Here is a 19,457-nt window from a genome sequence, read left to right as displayed (position 1 = left end):
ATTTCATCTGAAGAATTTTATTTGTGCTTGCTGCTGCCTTTCTTGGAGCAAAGGAAACACTGACATGTGTGCTGAAGCCCCTTCTGTCACTGTGTGTCATCAGAGCTAGCCTGAGATTGCAGCTGGCACTGTTCTTTCTGAAGGCAATGGGGTCTGGAAAGCACAAAGTTATTGCTCAAGCTGCCAAGCCCTCTGGCCAGATGTTTGTTATTTGTGTGGGTGCATCTTTGGAAAGGACTATGTGTGTGTGTTCATGTTCAGACTATTCATCATTATTATTATTCCATTTGACCATAAAACTGAGACAGAAGTAACCTGACAGAGAAATGTAGCAACATTAGTACCCGGAGGTTCTCTAAGCTGAACTGTCATGCCTGATTTTCCCATTGCACAATGATCTTCATAGGCCGTTTCTCCATCTCTGCCATAATGCCCCTCATCACATTAAGCTCACCAGCAGCAGCATGAAAATGGTGCAGGACCATCTGCAGGCAAACCAGTAATAATTAATTTCATGTGGCTTTACTATGAAAGAGAGTTAATATGAAAAACAGAACGAAGAGAATCCTTGCACATCACAATGCGTATAACATGATAGGAACATGGGCACGGACAATTCATGAGATCCTTTCTCTCAAAAGAGGGGAAACTATATGCCATAAATTGGACATTTTTACAGCAGCGCCACACTGCCTGGATGCTGTTAGTAATACTGTTGTTATTTACTTTAAGTTGGTTCCAACTTATGGCAACCTTATGAGCCCTGATCATTGACAGCACTGCTCAGTTCTTGCAAACCCAGGCTTTTTTTTTTTTTTTGGATGACATCAGTCCCTCTCTGATCTCTATCTTCCTACTGTCTTCTACTTTATCAAGAATTATTGCCTTTTCCAGTGAGTCATGTTGCCTCATATCAATGGTTTAACCATTTTGGCATCTAGGGAGAATTGAGAACTGATTTGTTCTTCGACTTATTTCTCTTTTTGGAAATCCATAGTAGCTATAGAACTCTCTCCCAGCACTTTTCAAATAGATTAATCCTCTTTTTGTTAGCTTTCTTCACTGTCCACCTTTCGCAAATACTTTTCTACCTTTATTTTTGATACTCTTTTTTTTCATTCATTCATAGCTGGCTTAGCTGCTCTTCTGATTCCTCGAATACTGTGTCCATTTTGATTTATGATTGATTCAAAAAATATTTTAACTTTTTTATGTCTTCGTCATCATTGGCCCCATATGCCTGGAAATGCCTTCCTGGGCATTTGTGGACTGCTCCTTCCCTGGCAGTTTTTAAATCTCAGTTGAAACTTTTACATTTTTTTCCAATGTCTTGGTGATTTTAGTTCAATGTTGTTTTGTAGTCTTCTTTATTTTGTTTACATGTATTGATTGGTTAACTTGTTCTGCATTATTTTGTGGATTATTTGTTTGCTTGCAATTTATATGGATAATTTATTTTGCAATTTTATTTTTCATTTTTGTGATTTGTTATTCCTCCTTCCCTCTATGTATTTATGTGCATACACATTTATTTTAGACTGTATGCCTTCGGCAGAATTCACTGTTTTTAGTTGTTTTACTGTAAAGTGTCATGTACATTTAATTTATTTTTATCCCATGTTTCTCTTGATATACACATATGTAATGTCACCATATGCCTGTGTATGCTCTTTTATGATCATTACAGAAGAAAATATCCAGTACTTCCTTTGTGCCATGACCTCCTTACCCACAAATATATCTTTCTATAGCCACTTAGTGGTCAGGGGAGAGTGCTCAGGAAGATATTAGTTTTGTTTATGCAGCTAACATGTGAAGACAAAGAAATCCTTTAGAATCTCCTGATGGTCCTCTTAGATTGGTGAGGGTGACATTGTCTTTGTGCATCTACCTACACAAACACCACTGACATTACCTTCGGTCGGTTGCCCCAAGAACAGAAAGGTAAGTTATGTATTCAGAATTAAGAGAACAGAGCAGAACTATGTTTGATGGAGCTTTTATCTCCACTAGTTTGATGCTGGATCTCGGCCATTATGTTCAAATTGTAACAGGAGTATGCAGCTCTTCCTATTCTCCAATACATGGACAGATCTGAGAATACTTTACACAAGGCTTCCAAAAGTAGTCTCCATTGTATGAGAAACAAAAAATAACACCATTCACAAGGCTTGCCACTATTTGTCTGAAGTCTGATAAATTTAACCACCTCCTATGTGTTTATAATATAAACAAATAATGCAATTTAAACAAATAGGGAAAATAGCCATTTGTTAATTTGCAATAAAAATTAAAGGAAAAAGTAATGATTTTGATGTCCAATCTGAAATAGTTGATTTGGACACATGAAACCAGTTCATTGAGTTCAGTCTGAGTGGAGTTGTCCTGTTTGCTGAATTGTGATTCAAATTGAATATTGTGGACATTGCACATCTTTAATAATGGGGAAAATCTTCTTTCTATGTGGTAGTTTACAGATATGCTGAGAATGTATATGTGTCAGTAAAGTTTTTTTTCATGTCAGGAGCAACTTGAGAAACTGCAGGTCACTTCTGATGTGAGAGAACTAGCTGTCTGCAAGGACATTGCCCAGGTGATGCCCGGATGTTTGATGCTTTACTATCCTTGTGGGAGGCTTCTCTCATGTCCCTGCGTGGAGCTGGAACTGACAGAGGAAGCTCATCTGCATTCTCCCCAGGTTGGATTTGAACCGGCAACCTTCAGGTCAGCAGTCTGTCAGCACAAGAGTTTAACCCATTGCTCCACTGGGGGCTCAATCAATAAACAGTGCACAACCAGATTTATATATTGAAGATAAACATTTGCACCCTCTAATAATAAAGAATAATTGAGAAAGGCTAAGGGAGAGGAAAATGAATACAAACTAAATGGATTGGAAATTGAAGCAACTGGGATACATCATGTGGTTCTCCAAGTTAAACTTGATAGGAACCAGAACTAAAATAATGGAATTTAGGGGAAAGTCTTTCAACTCATAGAAATTGTGAGGGCAAGCATGATGCATATGTATGTATAGATATTTACACACCTACATTTGTAGAAGTTTCCATGAGTTGTAGAAATGAATAAATGGCATGTTCACATGGTACTCAATAATGTTTATATTTTGACTTGGCTTTTATAAATACACTTCACTTATCCTAACCCTGCAATGTCAAGCAACAATCAGTTCATGGTCTCAGTGCTTTGTCATGCTTTAATCATTCCTCTTGGCAGATTCTTTCAACGTATGCTTATAGTGCCATTTCTAAAATAGGCATCCCCAACACTTTTCAAAATATGATTTCAGCCTCTTAATTTATTTTGATCTCCTTATGAGACATAGCACATCAGAAGTGTTCTGTCAGCTTCTAATCCACACCTCTGGGAAGAATGAGAGCCCTTATCTAAGTCCCACAAAATGAAGAAGAGATGAAAAATTGAACAATGTACCTACCATATATGAAAAGCACCATAAGGGATCTTGGAACAATCCGCAACTCATCAGAATTCAAACTGAGATGATATCACAACGCTGAATATAGCTGCCATAAAGCAGATGGTTTAACCAATTGCCTGAGGTACACTCAAGATATACAGTCTGACCTCTATATTGGCCAAAGCAATATATAACGGTTTTTCATGGATTCACTTCTTCACTTAGGGGCTCCTGTAAAATCTACACCCTTTTCTCTGTACCTCCATTGTTCATCCCATTAAAATAAATATGGTTCACTATTATTATCAGTTTCACATATCCATATGAAGTCCAGGTATGTATTTCCCATGAGTACAGAGGCCATATTGTATTTCCCTACTAAAATACCTAAAGAGCTTGGGGACATTACTTGAAACAGGTTTTTCCCCCACCATCATCTATCTGAATCTGAAGATCATCAGGTAAGGTTTTCTTTTGGAGGTTCGCACCAACTGAGGTGAGGTCGGTAGGTATGAGAAAGAGGTCCTTTTCATTTGTGATGGCCTTTCTCTTAGACCTAGTACCACCGTTACTTTAGTACAATGCTTCAGTTTGTGCCATGAACTATTTTAATGCTTTTAGTTATCTATATTGTTTTGCTCTACTCTTTCTTCTTGCTGGTGATTTTACTGTGGGGATATTTCATATGGAACAAATCTTTCCCCACCTGCTTCTGTTACTTCTGTATACCATTTTTTCCATGCAATCTTTCATTTTGAATGTACAGTGCTACAAACTATCCACAGAACTTAGGTTACTGGTCGGGTTATAAGTCTTAGGAATAAATAATTAGGTTATTAAGTATTAACAGTTACTATTAGTCCAAACTGAGATAGTTCACACATTTACTATTGGTAAAGCTGTGCATGTCTATGAATAATCCCCTACAGATAGGTTACACAATATATGCACATACAGCCATATGGAAGATGACTATATTTCTTACTTTTCAACAAGTACAAGCACATACCTTTCATGTCATGTATCATATTGTAACTTGATGGAAGAAGAACTGGTGAATACATGACTATTATGAATTAAGAATAAACTGATCAGTCTATATATCTGGAGCCCCTAATGGTGCAGCGGATTAAATCACTGAACTGCTGAAATTGCTGTCCGAAAGGTCGGTGGTTCAAATCTGGGGAGTGGGGTAAGCTCCTGCTGTTAGCTCCAGCTTCTTCCAGCCTAGCAGTTTGAAAACATGCAAATGAGATTAGATAAATAGGTACCGGTCTGGTGGGAAGATAACAGTGCTCCATGTAGTCATGCCGGCCACATGACCTTGGAGGTGTCTACAGACAATGCCAGCTCTTTGGCTTAGAAATGGAAATGAGCACCCCCCCCCCCCCCAGAGTTGGACACGACTAGACTTAATGTCAAGGGGAAAGCTTTACCTCTACTTATCTATATATCTATATCCATCTCCCATCCCATCCAATCCTGCTTCTTCATTAGTTATAATTACAAGAGATTAAAAATCTACAATAACAATATGTGTGCGTAAACTGCTTAGAACCTATTTTTACACAATACACAATTCCAAATGTATTTTCTCTCAAGATTCACATTTCTGAGTGGAGAACTGCACTGAAAAATATGGAGAAGTGGAAATTCTGAAACATAACTGTTTCAAAGCAAAGTATAGCCTTTATCTTGTGCATTGAGCAAATATTTATTTCCAAAGAATACAGTTTTCAGTAACTCCTATCTTGCATTCTGGATTTCCAAAGGTTACACTCAGTATGCAGTCCTATGCGTGTCAACTTCTGCTGCTACACCGATGTGTGTGAAAGTGTCTACAATGTTTACAGTGTTATCCCCTCTAACAAAGACAGTGGCCCATGGGGAGCCTTTTCCCATCTTACATCTCCTGATGCTCCTTTCCCCAAAGACAGCAAGGGGGGGAGTTGCCATGGGAATAAAAGCTACAGTTTCAGGGCTCTGGTAAGAGAGAAGTCTCTTTCTGTTGCTATAAGGGATGTCTGAATTTTCATGTAGCTCTTTTTACTGTGAGTTTGATGTGGGTGAGGTATTTTGCTGCAGAATCTTTAAATTAACTGCTTAATGAATTGCTCAGTGTGAATATAATGATCACATGATTGTTACCAGATATTTTGTGGCTTAACACAAGAGGCTGGGTTTTCTTGCATAGTGTATGTGTGTGTTTGCATGTGCATGAAATTCTGTTGCTGAAACATACATCTGTAGCACTGGTTAAAGTTGTTGCGTGATTTTTCACTCTTTATTCCTGGCTAGGATTGCCGACAAGGGACAATGCTTCTGTATCTTTAACAGCTGTGTAGAAAAGGGATTTTCAGCAGGTGTTGTTTGTAATACAACCAGTTAACAGATGCTGAATTTCTCTCTTCTGAACAAGCACTCAATGTAAGGAGTTGTGTCCCTTACTTCACCAAGCAACCCTAATCTTGCCTAACAATTTAATATAATTCTATATTAACAATATTAAAGGGAGAATGCCAACACTATGTAGTTGTTTGAGTGCAGGGTTTGAATTCCCACCTGGTCATGAAAATCCATTGGGTGATCCTAGACAAGTTACATTCTCTCAGTCGCAAAGGAAGGTAATGGCAAACTCTTTGAACAAGCCTTGCCAAGAAAACCCCATGGCAGGTTTGCCTTAAGGTCACCTTAAGGCAGAAATGAAAGCCTTGACAGCAACAAAAATATTACAGGCTAAATACACCATATTTCAATCCTTCAGTTATAAAAGGCTTCTAATTATATTTACGTTGATATCCACATCTCATAGATTCAGATGTACATGTTTAGGGATAGGGATCCAGCCTGCGCTGGATGGGGTCACACTCCCCCTGAAGACCCAGGTCCACAGTTTGATCCTGGACTTGGTGCTGAACCTAGAGGCCCAGGTGTTGGCGGTGGCCAGGAGGGCTTTTGCACAAATAAAACTTGTGCTCCAACTGTGCCTGTTCCTTAAGAAGTCAGATCTGGCCACGGTGGTACATGCCTTATTTACTTCCCATCTGGATTAGTGTACTGCACGCTATGTGGTGCGGCCTCTGAAGAGTGATTGGAAATTTCAGCTGGTCCAAAGAGCTGCAGGCAGGTTGCTAACTGGGGCTGGCCACAGGGAGTGGACAGCCCATTCGTTGCAGCAGCTTTACTGGCTGCCTGATTGTTTCTGGGCAGAATTCAAAGTGCTAGTTATGACCTTTAAAGTCCTAGACCAGTGGTTCTCAACCTGGGATGCCCAGATGTTTTTGGCTGACAACTCCCAGAAATCCCAGCCAGTTTACCAGCTGTTAGGATTTCTGGGAGTTGAAGGCCAAAAACTTCTGGGGACCCCAGGTTGAGAACCACCATCCTAGACGGTTCAGGTTCAGGCTACTTGGCTGACCGCATCCCCTTGTACAAACCTGCCAGGGCTCTGAGATCTTCAGGAGAGACTCCTCTTTTGGTCTCACCTTCATCTCAAGCTCGGTTGGTGGGAATGAGAGCAGGCCTTCCTTCACAGTGGCTGCTCCTCAACTCTGGAACTCCCTGCCCAGGGAAGCCAGAATGACCCCCTCCTTGTAGTCCAGTGGTTCTCAACCTGGGATCCCCAGATTTTTTTGGCCTTCGACTCCCAGAGATCTTAACAGGTGGTAAACTGGCTAGGATTTTGGGGAGTTGTAGGCCAAAAACATCTGGGGACCCCAGATTGAGAACCACTGCTGTAGTCCTTCCATCAGCAGGCTAAAAATGTTTTAATCAGGCAGGCTTTTAGAGAAGGTTTTTAAGATCAAGTCAGGAGGTGCTGTGGTTTTAACTTGAATATGCATTGAATATGTTTCAATGGTTTTTAACTGCAAATTTTAATACAGTTTATATTTGATTCTGTTTTAATGTTTGTATATTTGTATATTTTAAATTGTGTACTAATGCTTTTATGCTTAAGCTGCTTTGAGTCCCTTTTGGGAGAGATAAAGTGGAGTAAAAATAAATATAATAATATTTAGCAAGAAAAGGCCATAGAAAATGAAGAAGCAAAAATACTCCAGGATTTTAGAATCCAAACAGATAAACACCTACCAGATAACACACCAGATATAACGGCTGTGGAAAAGAAACATGCTTTTATTATAGATATTGCAGTACTGAGAGACAGCAGAGTAGGGGACAAAGTGCTGGAAAAGATAATGAAATTCAAGGATTTACAAACTGAAATTGGAAGACTATGGCAAAAGAAAACAAGAGTGTTACCAATAGTGGTTGGTGCTCTTGGAAGTACTTGAAAAGCCTTACTTTGGACAGAACATCAATCCACATGCTGCAGAAGGCAACACTTCTTGGAACTGCGCACATTCTATGAAAATATCTCAAACATCCTAGGCCCTTGGGAAGAGCCTGATACTCAGAGACAAATCCCAGGCACTTGGACCTAATATGAATGTGTGCTGTGTTGTTATGTACATGTAAAATAAATAAATAATATTTATATCTAGATACAAGCATGGATCTAAATTTCTCCCTATGAAATTGAGATACAAATAGATACAAATATCAATGGTTATAAAACCCACTGGGTGACCTTGGACAAGTCACACACTTTTAGCCTCAGAAGCCCCAATGATGGGTGTTACTTTAATTCAGAAGTGACTTGAAGATAAACAATAAATATCAGAATATATCTGAATATTGTTAATTCTTATGTTTAACTAATACACTTTTTAATGCTATGAGATCACTTTAATGTGACCAAGTTTAGGACCTCAACCATAATCTGTTCTTGGTTTTAACAACCTGGCCACTGCCAATTTTGGAGTAATAATCTGTCTGTCTGAGAAACTGTAGGTGGCCTCAGAACTATACTACAAGGTATTTTATTGAGCAAGTTTACCAATGTGGGTTTTAATTTCTCAGCATCCAACCACAGAAATGGAAAACATTTCCCCACCTCAATTGACTTGTACCAGAGGTCTTCCTTCATCTTTGAATGAGATTTTCCTGCTTGTTGCAGGGGGTTGGACTGGATGGCCCATGAGGTCTCTTCCAACTCTACAATTCTATGATTCTATGATCTCATCTCTAGTATCTATCAAATGAAATACCCCATCATAATTGCAAGCTCTTCTTGGTTTTTGGCTAATTTCTTTACAAATAACCTTGAGTTATATGCATGTCTTCATATCTTAGGAGAGAATCTCACTTTTGCCTTCAACAATCCCCCTCCCCCATATTATCTTTTGATGTCTTCTGGGTGGTTATGTTTAATCTCAGGATTAGGCCCGAGCGGTGGTTTGCCTTGAACAGCTTATCAGCTTTGGAGAGAGACATTTATGAGGAGAGAAAGGCTCTGGTTTTGATAGCAGTAATTGTGTTTAGCTTGCAAGATACAGGACTATTTATCTTATGTCTAGGAAATCGGGAGGGGAGAAGAATAGAGGATGCTAGCTGATAAAACATGAAATAAAAGCAGAAAAGGAAGCAAAGAAGAAAAGAAACAATTTCCCACTGCACTTCCAAGTGTGGAGGTGATAAGAAGTGGACTTTCCATTGTGTAAAACCCTCATCTTTTGAAGAAGGAAATAAAGGAGGAGTATGTGAGGTGAGCAAGAGCTGGAAAAGCAAGGACATACCTCTGAGGAAATTAGAATTCATTGCTGTTGAAACTCCATAAATCTTTGGCTTGCAGAAGCACTTGACCTCATTTTTGAGCTGCCAAAAAGCAGCCCTCCCCATGGTTTTGCTCTTATTGCTCTGGGGCATCTGAACTACCAGATCTAGGGCAAAATGTTTATTTTATTTACCCTTTACTATATTTATATCCCAACTATCTTTCCTGAAACCTCAAATAGCTAATGTAGGATTCCAAGGCAGTGTTTCATCCAGTCACACTCACAGTTGCCTTGTTTTAGTACACATTTGCTATGAGGCCATGCCCTTGGCCAAAATCTTCACTAGCATATCTCCTAGCCAGTTAAGGCTCCAATCTTGAATATACTTAAGTTGCATAGACCACAAACTTATTCATGGATAAATAAGTATTGTATTACAAGAATAACAAAACCTCTAACAGTCAAGTTCTTTCTAAAAATGTTTTCCCAACAACCCAATCCCCCTTTTCTCCTCATCATCTGTCTAAAGGTATTATAACAGTGTTATGGATTTTGCAAGGGATTTTATTTTAATCTAGCAATTATTCTAGAAAGTTTCTGCTTTGTCATATGACATGAAACTGGAGTCATCTCCATTGTATTGAGGATCTGGACTCACAAGACATGAGAAGCTACAAGAGATGACCCCACTTTGCTGGCCTCCATTGAAGCAGAGGCATGTGGGATGGCAGGGTTTATAAGCTCCATTTGCCCACCTTCACTCCCCAGTGGAGAGATTTGAGAACTGGCCTGAATATGCTGTCTCTTGGCAGTTAGTGGTGGAAGGAAATAAGAGTTATGGTGAACACATTGGCACCCTTTTGGGTGAAATGGGGGTAGGGCGCTCTGGAACTGTCTCTTTAGGACCTGGGGAAAGGGACTACCCTTTTGGCTGGCCTGGGAGGCTTTGCCATTGCTGAAGTCTTGGGACAGGCCTACCTTAAATGGACAGTGATTGAGTTGCCCTCAGTGCTCAGGCAGCTTGACCAGGAAGGCCGAGGAGGAAGTTGAAAGTGATGCCTGTCTGAGCGGATCCCTCACTAGATAGTTTCCCTCTTTTACTCCTTTGGTGGTTCAACACAGTTTACCAGGTTCTAGGTTAAATGAAGTGCCCATTATTCAACCTAGTTCTCTGTGTCTGATCTCATTACTTCATGGCTGGTTGGTCAGCAGTACTCTGCAAAGGTTTAGTTCTTTCTTTCTACTGTACTGAAGGATATTTAGATATTCTATGGTTGAATAAACAAACAGATTTTGCGGTATACGGTAATTCTTTTCTGGCAAAGGCCCATATAGATCACAGCAAGGAGGAAGACCATGAAAACAAAACAAGAATAAAGGTAGGGATGGATACAGCTACCATCTTAAAACTAAGAAAAATGTCACTATTTGCTTCGATGCCAACATGAAAGATTTGTTCCTAACCAATCCAAGCCATTGTGGATTCTTCCTTTGTCCAAGGATTTATTTTTTAAAGTCATTTTAGATTCTAGAAAAAAAATCCCAAATATGATGAGCTTTACTATACTCTGTTGCAGACATGTGCCAGAGACTACACATTCATATCTGGGAGGTGCAAATTAGCAATGGAAAAGCAATGTGTTAACTCTTGACTGTCTCAATGAAAGTTAAACAAAACACACTGCTTCAAGTCTTGCAATGCAGCACAATGGAGAGGAAAAGATTTTGCATCCTAAATGAGAAGCATGTAATCCCACATTAAAAAGAGAACCAAACAAGGTGCTGATGTATGTGAGTATACATTTTTCACATTAGAAACCATTCTTTGACTATAGGATCTCTACTAAGGGGGAGATCCTCAGTACCAGTGGCTTCAAAGAGAACATAAGCAAATGATTAATTCATAATTAGCATGACTATAAATGGTTACTAATATCAGATGGCTGAAGCTGTCTGATGGAAGGCAACCATGATGGCTGGTTTTTAAATGCCAACTCATAGGGAAAAAAAAGAACTACAAGATCTATGATTTGATTGGTTGCAAGAAAATACTTTATATTACTGGAGACTAGTAAAGATATCAGATTTGATTGGATGGATAAAAACTGAAAACATTATAAATCCAGTTTTGATGGTTACAATGCTGTTCTCAGCAGAAAAAAACCCAGACTATGCAGATAAGAGAGAACTTCAGATAAGCTAGGTATTCTTATCTAACAAGACGTCTATTATGAATATAATGATGCCGATTATAGGGAAAGACATATGCATATACATACATACAAGGATGCAGCAATGACCAAACAAAGATTATTTTCTTCCATTGATATCTGTGTGTTTCCTCCACAGTTGGTATAAGGGACAGGACACCCCAGTATTGTGAAAGATGTAGGATGCTTTACCACAATGAAGGTACTATGCCTAGACACTGAAAGGTCTGTGTATTTACCTGAGGGAAATTTATATTCTATATGTATCACTGTATATAAAAATACCAAAGAGAATATCAGAGAGCCTTCCATATTATAGATCCCGAGATTCTGATACTTTAAAATGCTGAAAAGGCATCCTGATAATTGTTTGGACTCTGTTGTTGGTCACAATTTGGGAGATCAGCAACCAGGACATAACAAGAGAGACCTCCAAACATATACAGATTATTAATAAATTAAATGATTGATTTTTATCCCGCTTTTCTCCTAAGAGTGGGACTCAAAACGGCAAATGATTTGATTAAAAATGACAAAGTACTCTCAATTCCTAAGTCCAAAGAGATAGACATAGGGAGCCATACTTGTTTCATGGCCTCATAAGAGACCCCATGAGATGGTAGGTGGCAAACCTGTTCTCTATACTAGTGTATGTGTAGACAGTTTTGGGTATTTTGGTGGGTTTTTGCAATTGTTGCTGACAATCTTTCTTCTTTCCTCCTTTTTGATTGCAACATAGTATTTTTCCTGCTGGCATGAAATTCTAGTCAAGTATGTTGTCAATAGAGTTTACACAGTGATGTCAATGAGGACAATAAATACTATACCCTTCCCTGAATGGAGAGGGGATGGGGGAAAAACATTAGCCTGTTGAAAAAGGAACTAGTCTGATGGTTCCTGTTTTGCCATTGCTGGTTTTCTTCCCTGCACCAGGTTGATGGGTCTCCACTTTCAACTCATGAAAACTTTTTCAGTTGCTCAAAACATCAGAGAGAAGGTAGATATTTTTCAAGGATTCTCAGAATCAGCATTGTCCAGCATGTTCCTTTATTAAGCCTTCCATATTTCTTACACTGCTTGCCATCAAGAAAAGCTTTATAAAGATGGAATTGCGTTAAGAAATACAAAATCCAAAGACATTATTCCTACAGCTAAGAAAAAATATTTCAGTTTTTTAAAGGTCAACCAACCTATTAATGCCTCCATTTATATTTGGCCTCTAACCTTCCTTTCCCCCCTACACCCACAAATGAACAGCACTGGCTTTACAACCATTTGAGATATAATACTTTGTAAAGGTGTTTTGTCAGTATTCAATTGCCTTCTCCACTTTCTTGTCTTTGGACATGGAGTTACAAAGCTATACAATGCGTCTATTCCATTGGGCTAGCTTCATCTTAATACCATCTTGATTGACAGTTGTGCTTTGAGGCAACTCACTCTTGCTATCTCTTGGCTCATTTAATTAATAACAATTGCTCTATCCACTTAGACAATTTAAAGTTCAAATAACTACAGATCCTTGCTTATAATCCCCAAAATGTGTGAGAAAAATAGAAAGTGGCACATGTAGTAATAGCCCAAGATATCAGCATGCACATTCTCCAACCAGGATATGTTGGAGTGATAGCTGATATTCCATGGGATGATATAAAGGCCATATGCCAGTTGTACTGCTAACTGAGTGGGAAGAAGACAGATCTCCCCAGTAATTTGCAATAGTTTGGCATATTTCCTGGTTGTTTAATAGTAACAATGTGACCTTTTGCCACAGCATAACTTACCTATTGTGTTAGAGGTTATTTCTATACATTTTAAGACATACATCAGAAACAGCAGATTAGTTGATCTTAGTTTCCTATGAAATCAATGAGACTTAACATAGTCATGACTCTATTTTAACTATGATTGCAATGCAACATAAATGCAAATGTACATAAAGGGTTTTTCCTTTATGTCCAGCTTCTTAAATGTGAACCATATTCAGTCCAGCTCTTCCTTCTGGCAAATAGATCTATGACACTTTAAGGATGTATTTATTGACTGTCACCAGTATGCACATCACTTTCAAGTGCATAAGGAGAGGAATGTGGCTTGAGTAGCTACATGGACAAGAAAATCTGAATTGACTTTGGTTGTCCCCATGCTATTCAACAACTTCCTGTGAGCATCACAGATTTTCCAGGGTTAAACCAACTTTGCCCTGCTTTGGGTAAAGGAGGAGGACTCTGGAGTATCCCAAAGCTTTGGGGCTATGTGGACAGTTGGATTGGCCCCAGTTTGGACCAGTCTGCTATTCAGATGTGGCACTGATGTCCTCAACCTTTCCCTATTATCATCAGCTCAGGTGTAACTTGCTGTCCCTGGGACCATTCAGATAATTTCTGCTCTGAACTGGTCACAGATTTAGCAGCCAGTGTAGACTTGGCCAAGGAAGCAAAATGGAGTTGTTTGAATTAAACATGCTTAGACATGGTATGTCAGTGAAGAAAAGGCTGTTTTCTGCACAGAAAATGATTTTTTTCTGTGAAAACCATCAACCATGGAGTGAAATGGGAAGAAGGCATTTTAAATATCTCTCAGGTCCCACTGCACCACCTTTGTTAGTTATTGCATTTAGTTCCTCAACAGATTTTTTTCAGCTGCAGTAAAATAATTCAAAAACCTAAATGATGTAATGGGAAGGCACCAATAACAGCCTTTGCAATTATCAAGCAATATTTTCTTTTTTATCCTCTGCACATCATTTATTTAAGACAATTAAAATTTACTATTTCATTGATGATATTCAGATGGTGCAAAAGCCAAAAATGTAACAGAAGGAAAAATAAACACAACACATTATGCTCATCATTTTGTTAGCTTTATACTACATTTACTGAATCTCCTACTTCCCAGTCTTCCCATTGATTTTTTAAAAGCCACAAGTAGCAGTTTTATATTTGTCAAATCATTTTGCTTGCAGTCTACACCAGCTTGCACTGAAGTATTATTTTTGTCCTTCCATTAAACACTACAGGACTCCTCCAGCACAGGATAGGAAAGCCATGACCTTCTGTGTGCCTGAGACAACAATGTCCACAATAGTCAAACATTAGGAGAACCAAAGGCTTCACAGTCCTGCTCCAGAGTTCACATGCTATGGATTTCATTTTGTCGTTCTCCAAGAATCAGATTTTACCCAGAGGCCATACATTATATGTCTTTGTTTTTACAGATCACATGCACAGCATGTGTGCCACAGCTCTCCCAGTATCGAGAACATTCTAAAAAATACTGTGTTTTTCGAGCACTAACTATGACCTAGCAAGTTCAGTTTTCTGAAAATGAAATTGATGCCAGATTCTTCATTCCTGTAGATGGTACTATGGAATGTTTCTTCATTGCTCACCAAATTACTCTGTAGTTCCCGTTTTAGGCCTAGCTTGAGAAAGACAGAAAGAAAAGTTGCTTAGTGAGATATTTACCTGAAGGGTAATGTTCATTCACTGGCCATCCATCCACTTGAAGTGTTGCATTGCCTCCATTCCGAGTGAAACGCACAACATGATATTTGCCATCATTCACTGGGGTGCTCTCTTCTTTGATAGATATATCTACTGTGCCAATATTGAAGACTACACCGATCTTGCCTTGTTCCTATGAAGAAAAGAAAGATAGGAAATACCACTGAGATCTGGAAATCATGTTCTATCACAATTATAGAAAGATCTGTGTACGTTTTGTTTGGAGAAGGAGAAAAAAAAGGAAAGACACTATAATGGTCTTCAAATGTTGTATTGGTTGTCATAAGAGAAGATGCAATATACTTGCTCTCTATTACTTGACAAGGCAGGAGGACAACTCATTGTTTGAAAATGCAAGGAAGCAAAATATATTTTAGCTAAATATAAAGAGAAACTTTCATGTTGGGAAAACTCCCTGACAATCAAAGTAACTGATGGAGAAGTAGGTGGGCTCTCCTTCACTTAGGTTTTATAGCAGAGGCTGGGGCAGGATTACTACTTGTCAGGGATACAACTGTTGCAACATTCTTACATTGAGCACAACTCCAATTAGATAAGCGCCAATATCCCTTCCAAGTTCCAAAATTCAAGTTCAAAATTATAGCTTGATATATTAAATTGTGAAGTATGTGTGAAGGTTTTTGTGCTTAAGAACCTAAAAACTTGCTCCAGATTCAAATGCCATGGATTCTGTATCCACAAATTCCACAATTTACAGCTTGATTTAAAAAAATCTCAAAGGTAAATCTTGATTTTGCCATATATAAAGGACACCATTTTACTATGGCATTTTACAGTATGGGAAATGAGGATCCACAGATTTTGGCACCCACAGGGGGGTCCCATGAGGTACCAAAAGTCCAATGTACAGAATGATTATTTATTGGATGGCATTAATTCATCCACTGTGTCATGGACAATGTGGAAAGCATGAATGAGGAAATGCTGGTAGAAGGCTCAGCAGTACTGCTGAATTGCAGCAATGAATAGCAGCTCCCTCAGCCATGACCTGAAGTAACATCTATGGAAGGAGCGACTACTGAAACTGCTGACCAAACACAAGAGACTTCTTCTGAACAGGCTGAGGAGGAGTTCTCTTCTTGCTGTTGTGGGTTTAAGAAAAGAAAGGTCTCAGCTGTGAAGGTCATTGAGAGCTAGCAACAGGTAACACCTGTGAATTTAGGATTTAAGGAACTGAAGATTGTCACCTGGTTGCTGGCTATAACAATAGTGCTTGAGCCAAGTCCTTGGACTCTTTTGCTCCCTGAAACCTGGACTACCCTTGGACATTGACTCAAACCCATATCTTGGACATTTCAAGTAATTGGCTCTCGACCTGGAATAGACACTTGGATTTGTTTCTTGTGTATTCCTGTGATTGTTTGGCATCTCTGTGGGCTTATTGTCTCAGCATGGGACTGTTCATGTATGCTCTGCTTGTATTTGGAGGTTGAGGCTTTGATACACTGTTAATGTGCTGTGAGAATATCATGCATTTGAAAAGCTGTAAAGTCTCCAGCTGAGGCTACTTTACAATGATTCCATACTTTGATGCCATACCCACAATTACTATAAAGTACCATGAAGACACGTGATAGGGTTTTATGTACAATATTATTGCAGATTTCAGCCTCATACAACATTGAATGTACACCAACACATCAATGTCATTGATTTATCACACATATTTTAATCACATTTTCATTACATACCCTTTCCCAAGACACACAGGAATGTACATATGACCTCTTCCCCCCCCCCCCCCCCCCCCATTGTGTCAACATAAAAACCTGGGGTTTGGGTCTAGGGTAGGTGAGAGAACTATAGATCTGATCATTCTTATGAAGGTTTTTGTGTGTATTTTTGTGTGTTATATCCCATAGATTGCTAGAGCCCAATGTAATAGGAAGTTTTCCAAGAAGATGGCAGGTATGCATGATATTCCTTTAACACTATGTAGATACGAAAAAATACTATTTCATATAGTTAATTTTTTTCCACTTCCATAGTGAGAATATTGGCCATCACTTTGTAAAGTTATTCATTGGGCTACAACTTTCAGAATCACCTGGTGAACACAGAGGCAATGATCTTGTCCAAAAGGTAATATTTTCCAACTCTGATTGTGAAATCTGGGAAAGTTCTTATATAATGAGAAGTTTCCAGTTGTAAGGATGCACTTTCAGAAAGTGTCATCCCTCTAATTATGAGCCAAATATATGAGTTTAATCCCTCTGATTTGCATTGAGAAATTGTTTTCTGCTTGACAGAGCAAAAATGAAGGCTTCAAAATGTAAAATACAGAGTACATTTACCATAGTGAGCCTCAGGCCCCTTCTACACTGCCATATACAATCCAGATTATCTGCTTTGAACTGGATTATATGGCAGTGTAGACTCATATAATCAAATTCAAAGCAGATAATGTGAATGATCTTAAGTAATCTGGATTATATAGCAATGTAGGAGGGGCCACAATTTCTGCATAACTAAGGTGGATCTACATTTTGTGTGATCGTGACACTACTATCAGGCCTGGCATTAAAAAAATGATGAGTGGAAACAGAAAAATTAGTGAGTAAAAAAGAAATCATTATAATATAAATGTTAACATGGAAGTTAACATCTGTTTCATGATCTTAAATCAGATAAACTTGTTCCTTTTCATATTTCCTCCTTCCTTAAATAAGTCATCAACAAGAATGATAATAAGCTTAATGGTATTTCTACAGGCAGTTTTGACAACCAGAATATTTTACATGAGTGCCAACAGAAGAAAATTGAAGTCACTGGGGATTGCATGCAGCATTGATATGGTTGCCAGCATCTCTGAATTGGACCCCTGCAACCACTCCAGATGCTCAATAGGCACCTTGATAAAACTGGACTGTGATATAGAGTCCAGCTACAGAAGTCCCAGGACCTCACAGAGGGAGTAGGGTTGTGTGTACATTATCTATTGTACTTTTATGACTCATAAACTACTATAATTCAATGGTAAAGGTCCAATACTACAGCTCTTGTAAGCAACTATAAATCAGGAGGCCTCAGGTTCAATGCTTGACTTTCCCAGCTGAAAAAAGATCAGACAGCAGGTAATGAGAAAGACCGCCAGAGACCCTGAAGAAACAGAGTCAGATAAGATAGAAAATAGTAGATGGAATGCATCGATACATAGCAAGCTTAGGGCTGGAAGGATGCTCTGGAGCAGATTCTCGAGGCTACAATTTTAGAGAAGAAATGGCAGTACCATTGCACAACTAGAAGTCTGCTCATGTGGATTCATAAAATTATAGAGTTGGCAGTATTGTATGCTTCATCCAGTCCAACCCCCTGCTGAATACAGAATCTCCAGCTACAGTATCCCCAGTTGGTAGTTCTCACATATTTTTATGGTTCAGCAAAGAAGACCGCACTATCTCTCTAGCCAATTGGTTTCATCGTTGAACCATTTATTTATTTATTACGGTATTTGTATCCCACCCTTCTCACCCAATAGGGGACTCAGGGTGGCTTACAATAAAAGCAATTATAATGAAACCATCCTCACTGTCAAATGCCTTCTCATGTTCACTTGAAATCTACTCTCCTGTAACATCAAACCATTATACCTGGTCCTACTCTCTGGGGCACCAGAGAACAGGCCTGTCCCCTTCTCTCTGTAAAAACCCTTGAGGGATTTTAAGAATTCAATAAAGTCACTCCTCAGTCTTCTCTTCACCAAGCTGAAGATACCTAGCTCCTACATTCATCATTACTAAGGTGGTATGTTTCCTAAAAGTACATATAAATACAATAAATAAATAAATAAATGCAATATATTCCATGATCTTTGTATGGCAGAAATATTACAGTTCTACAAGTTCAACAAGGAGCCCTGGTGGCGAAGTGTGTTAAAGCACTGAGATGCTGAACTTGCAGACTGAAAGGTCCCAGGTTCAAATCCCTGGAGAGGAATGAGAGCCTGCTGTTTCTCCAGCTTCTTCCAATCTAGCAGTTAGAAAATATGCCAATGTGAGTAGATCAATAGGTACTGCTCTGGCGGGAAGGTAACGGCGCTCCATGCAGTCATGCCGGCCACATGACCTTGGAGGTGTCTACGGACAACGCCAGCTCTTCGGCTTAGAAATGGAGATGAGCACCAACCCCCAGAGTCAGACATAACTGGACTTAACGTCACGGGAAAACCTTTTTCTTTTACTACAAGACTTTGGGCTCATGATTCCTATATTCCTGGTACAAATGAAACATTGGTGAGGTGTAATCTTTTACTGCAAATAATTTTAAGCTAATCTCTGCATTTCTAGCAGTATAAAGGCCCACCTTACACCATCATATTCACTACAGCAGTGGTTCCCAATCTTTGGGCCTTGAGGTGTTTTGGACTTCAGATCCCTCACTTCCTAACAGCTGGTTAGCTGCCAGGGATTTCTGGGATTTGAAGTCCAAAACACCTGGAGACCGCTGCGCTACAGGCAAACTCTACTGCAGTCACCCTACGCTTTGCTAGTCTGCGTTCATTTCATGTGTCTGGTAGCCAGAGGCTGTGTCAGTCACCTGAAGTTCCAAGACTGAAAGTAGTATATGACTTCAACAGGCAATACTTTTCTAATCCTAGCTCAGATAGGCATTTGCTGGTGAACATAAGTCATTGAAGCTCTTCAGTTCACACCCTCTAACATTT

At 39.1% G+C, this 19,457-nt stretch overlaps 1 protein-coding gene across 42 annotated transcripts in view; it reads right to left on the bottom strand.

Annotated features, from left to right (window-relative positions):
• The window catches only part of nrxn3 (neurexin 3), a 1,581,531-nt gene that overhangs the window by 284,888 nt on the left and 1,277,186 nt on the right, over nucleotides 1-19,457 (bottom strand). For all 42 annotated transcript variants that reach the window (XR_010002008.1, XR_010002009.1, XM_062967917.1 and 39 more), the window contains one exon: nucleotides 14,735-14,906. Coding sequence is in view for 40 of the 42 variants with exons in the window: in XM_062967917.1 (XP_062823987.1) it covers nucleotides 14,735-14,906 (172 nt within the window). In the remaining 2 variants the exon portion in view is untranslated. The remainder of the gene's footprint in view (nucleotides 1-14,734; nucleotides 14,907-19,457) is intronic.

Source organism: Anolis carolinensis, chromosome 1 (genome assembly GCF_035594765.1).
Source record: "Anolis carolinensis isolate JA03-04 chromosome 1, rAnoCar3.1.pri, whole genome shotgun sequence".
Lineage (NCBI taxonomy): Eukaryota > Metazoa > Chordata > Lepidosauria > Squamata > Dactyloidae > Anolis > Anolis carolinensis.
This window is presented reverse-complemented; position numbering and strand designations above follow the sequence as displayed.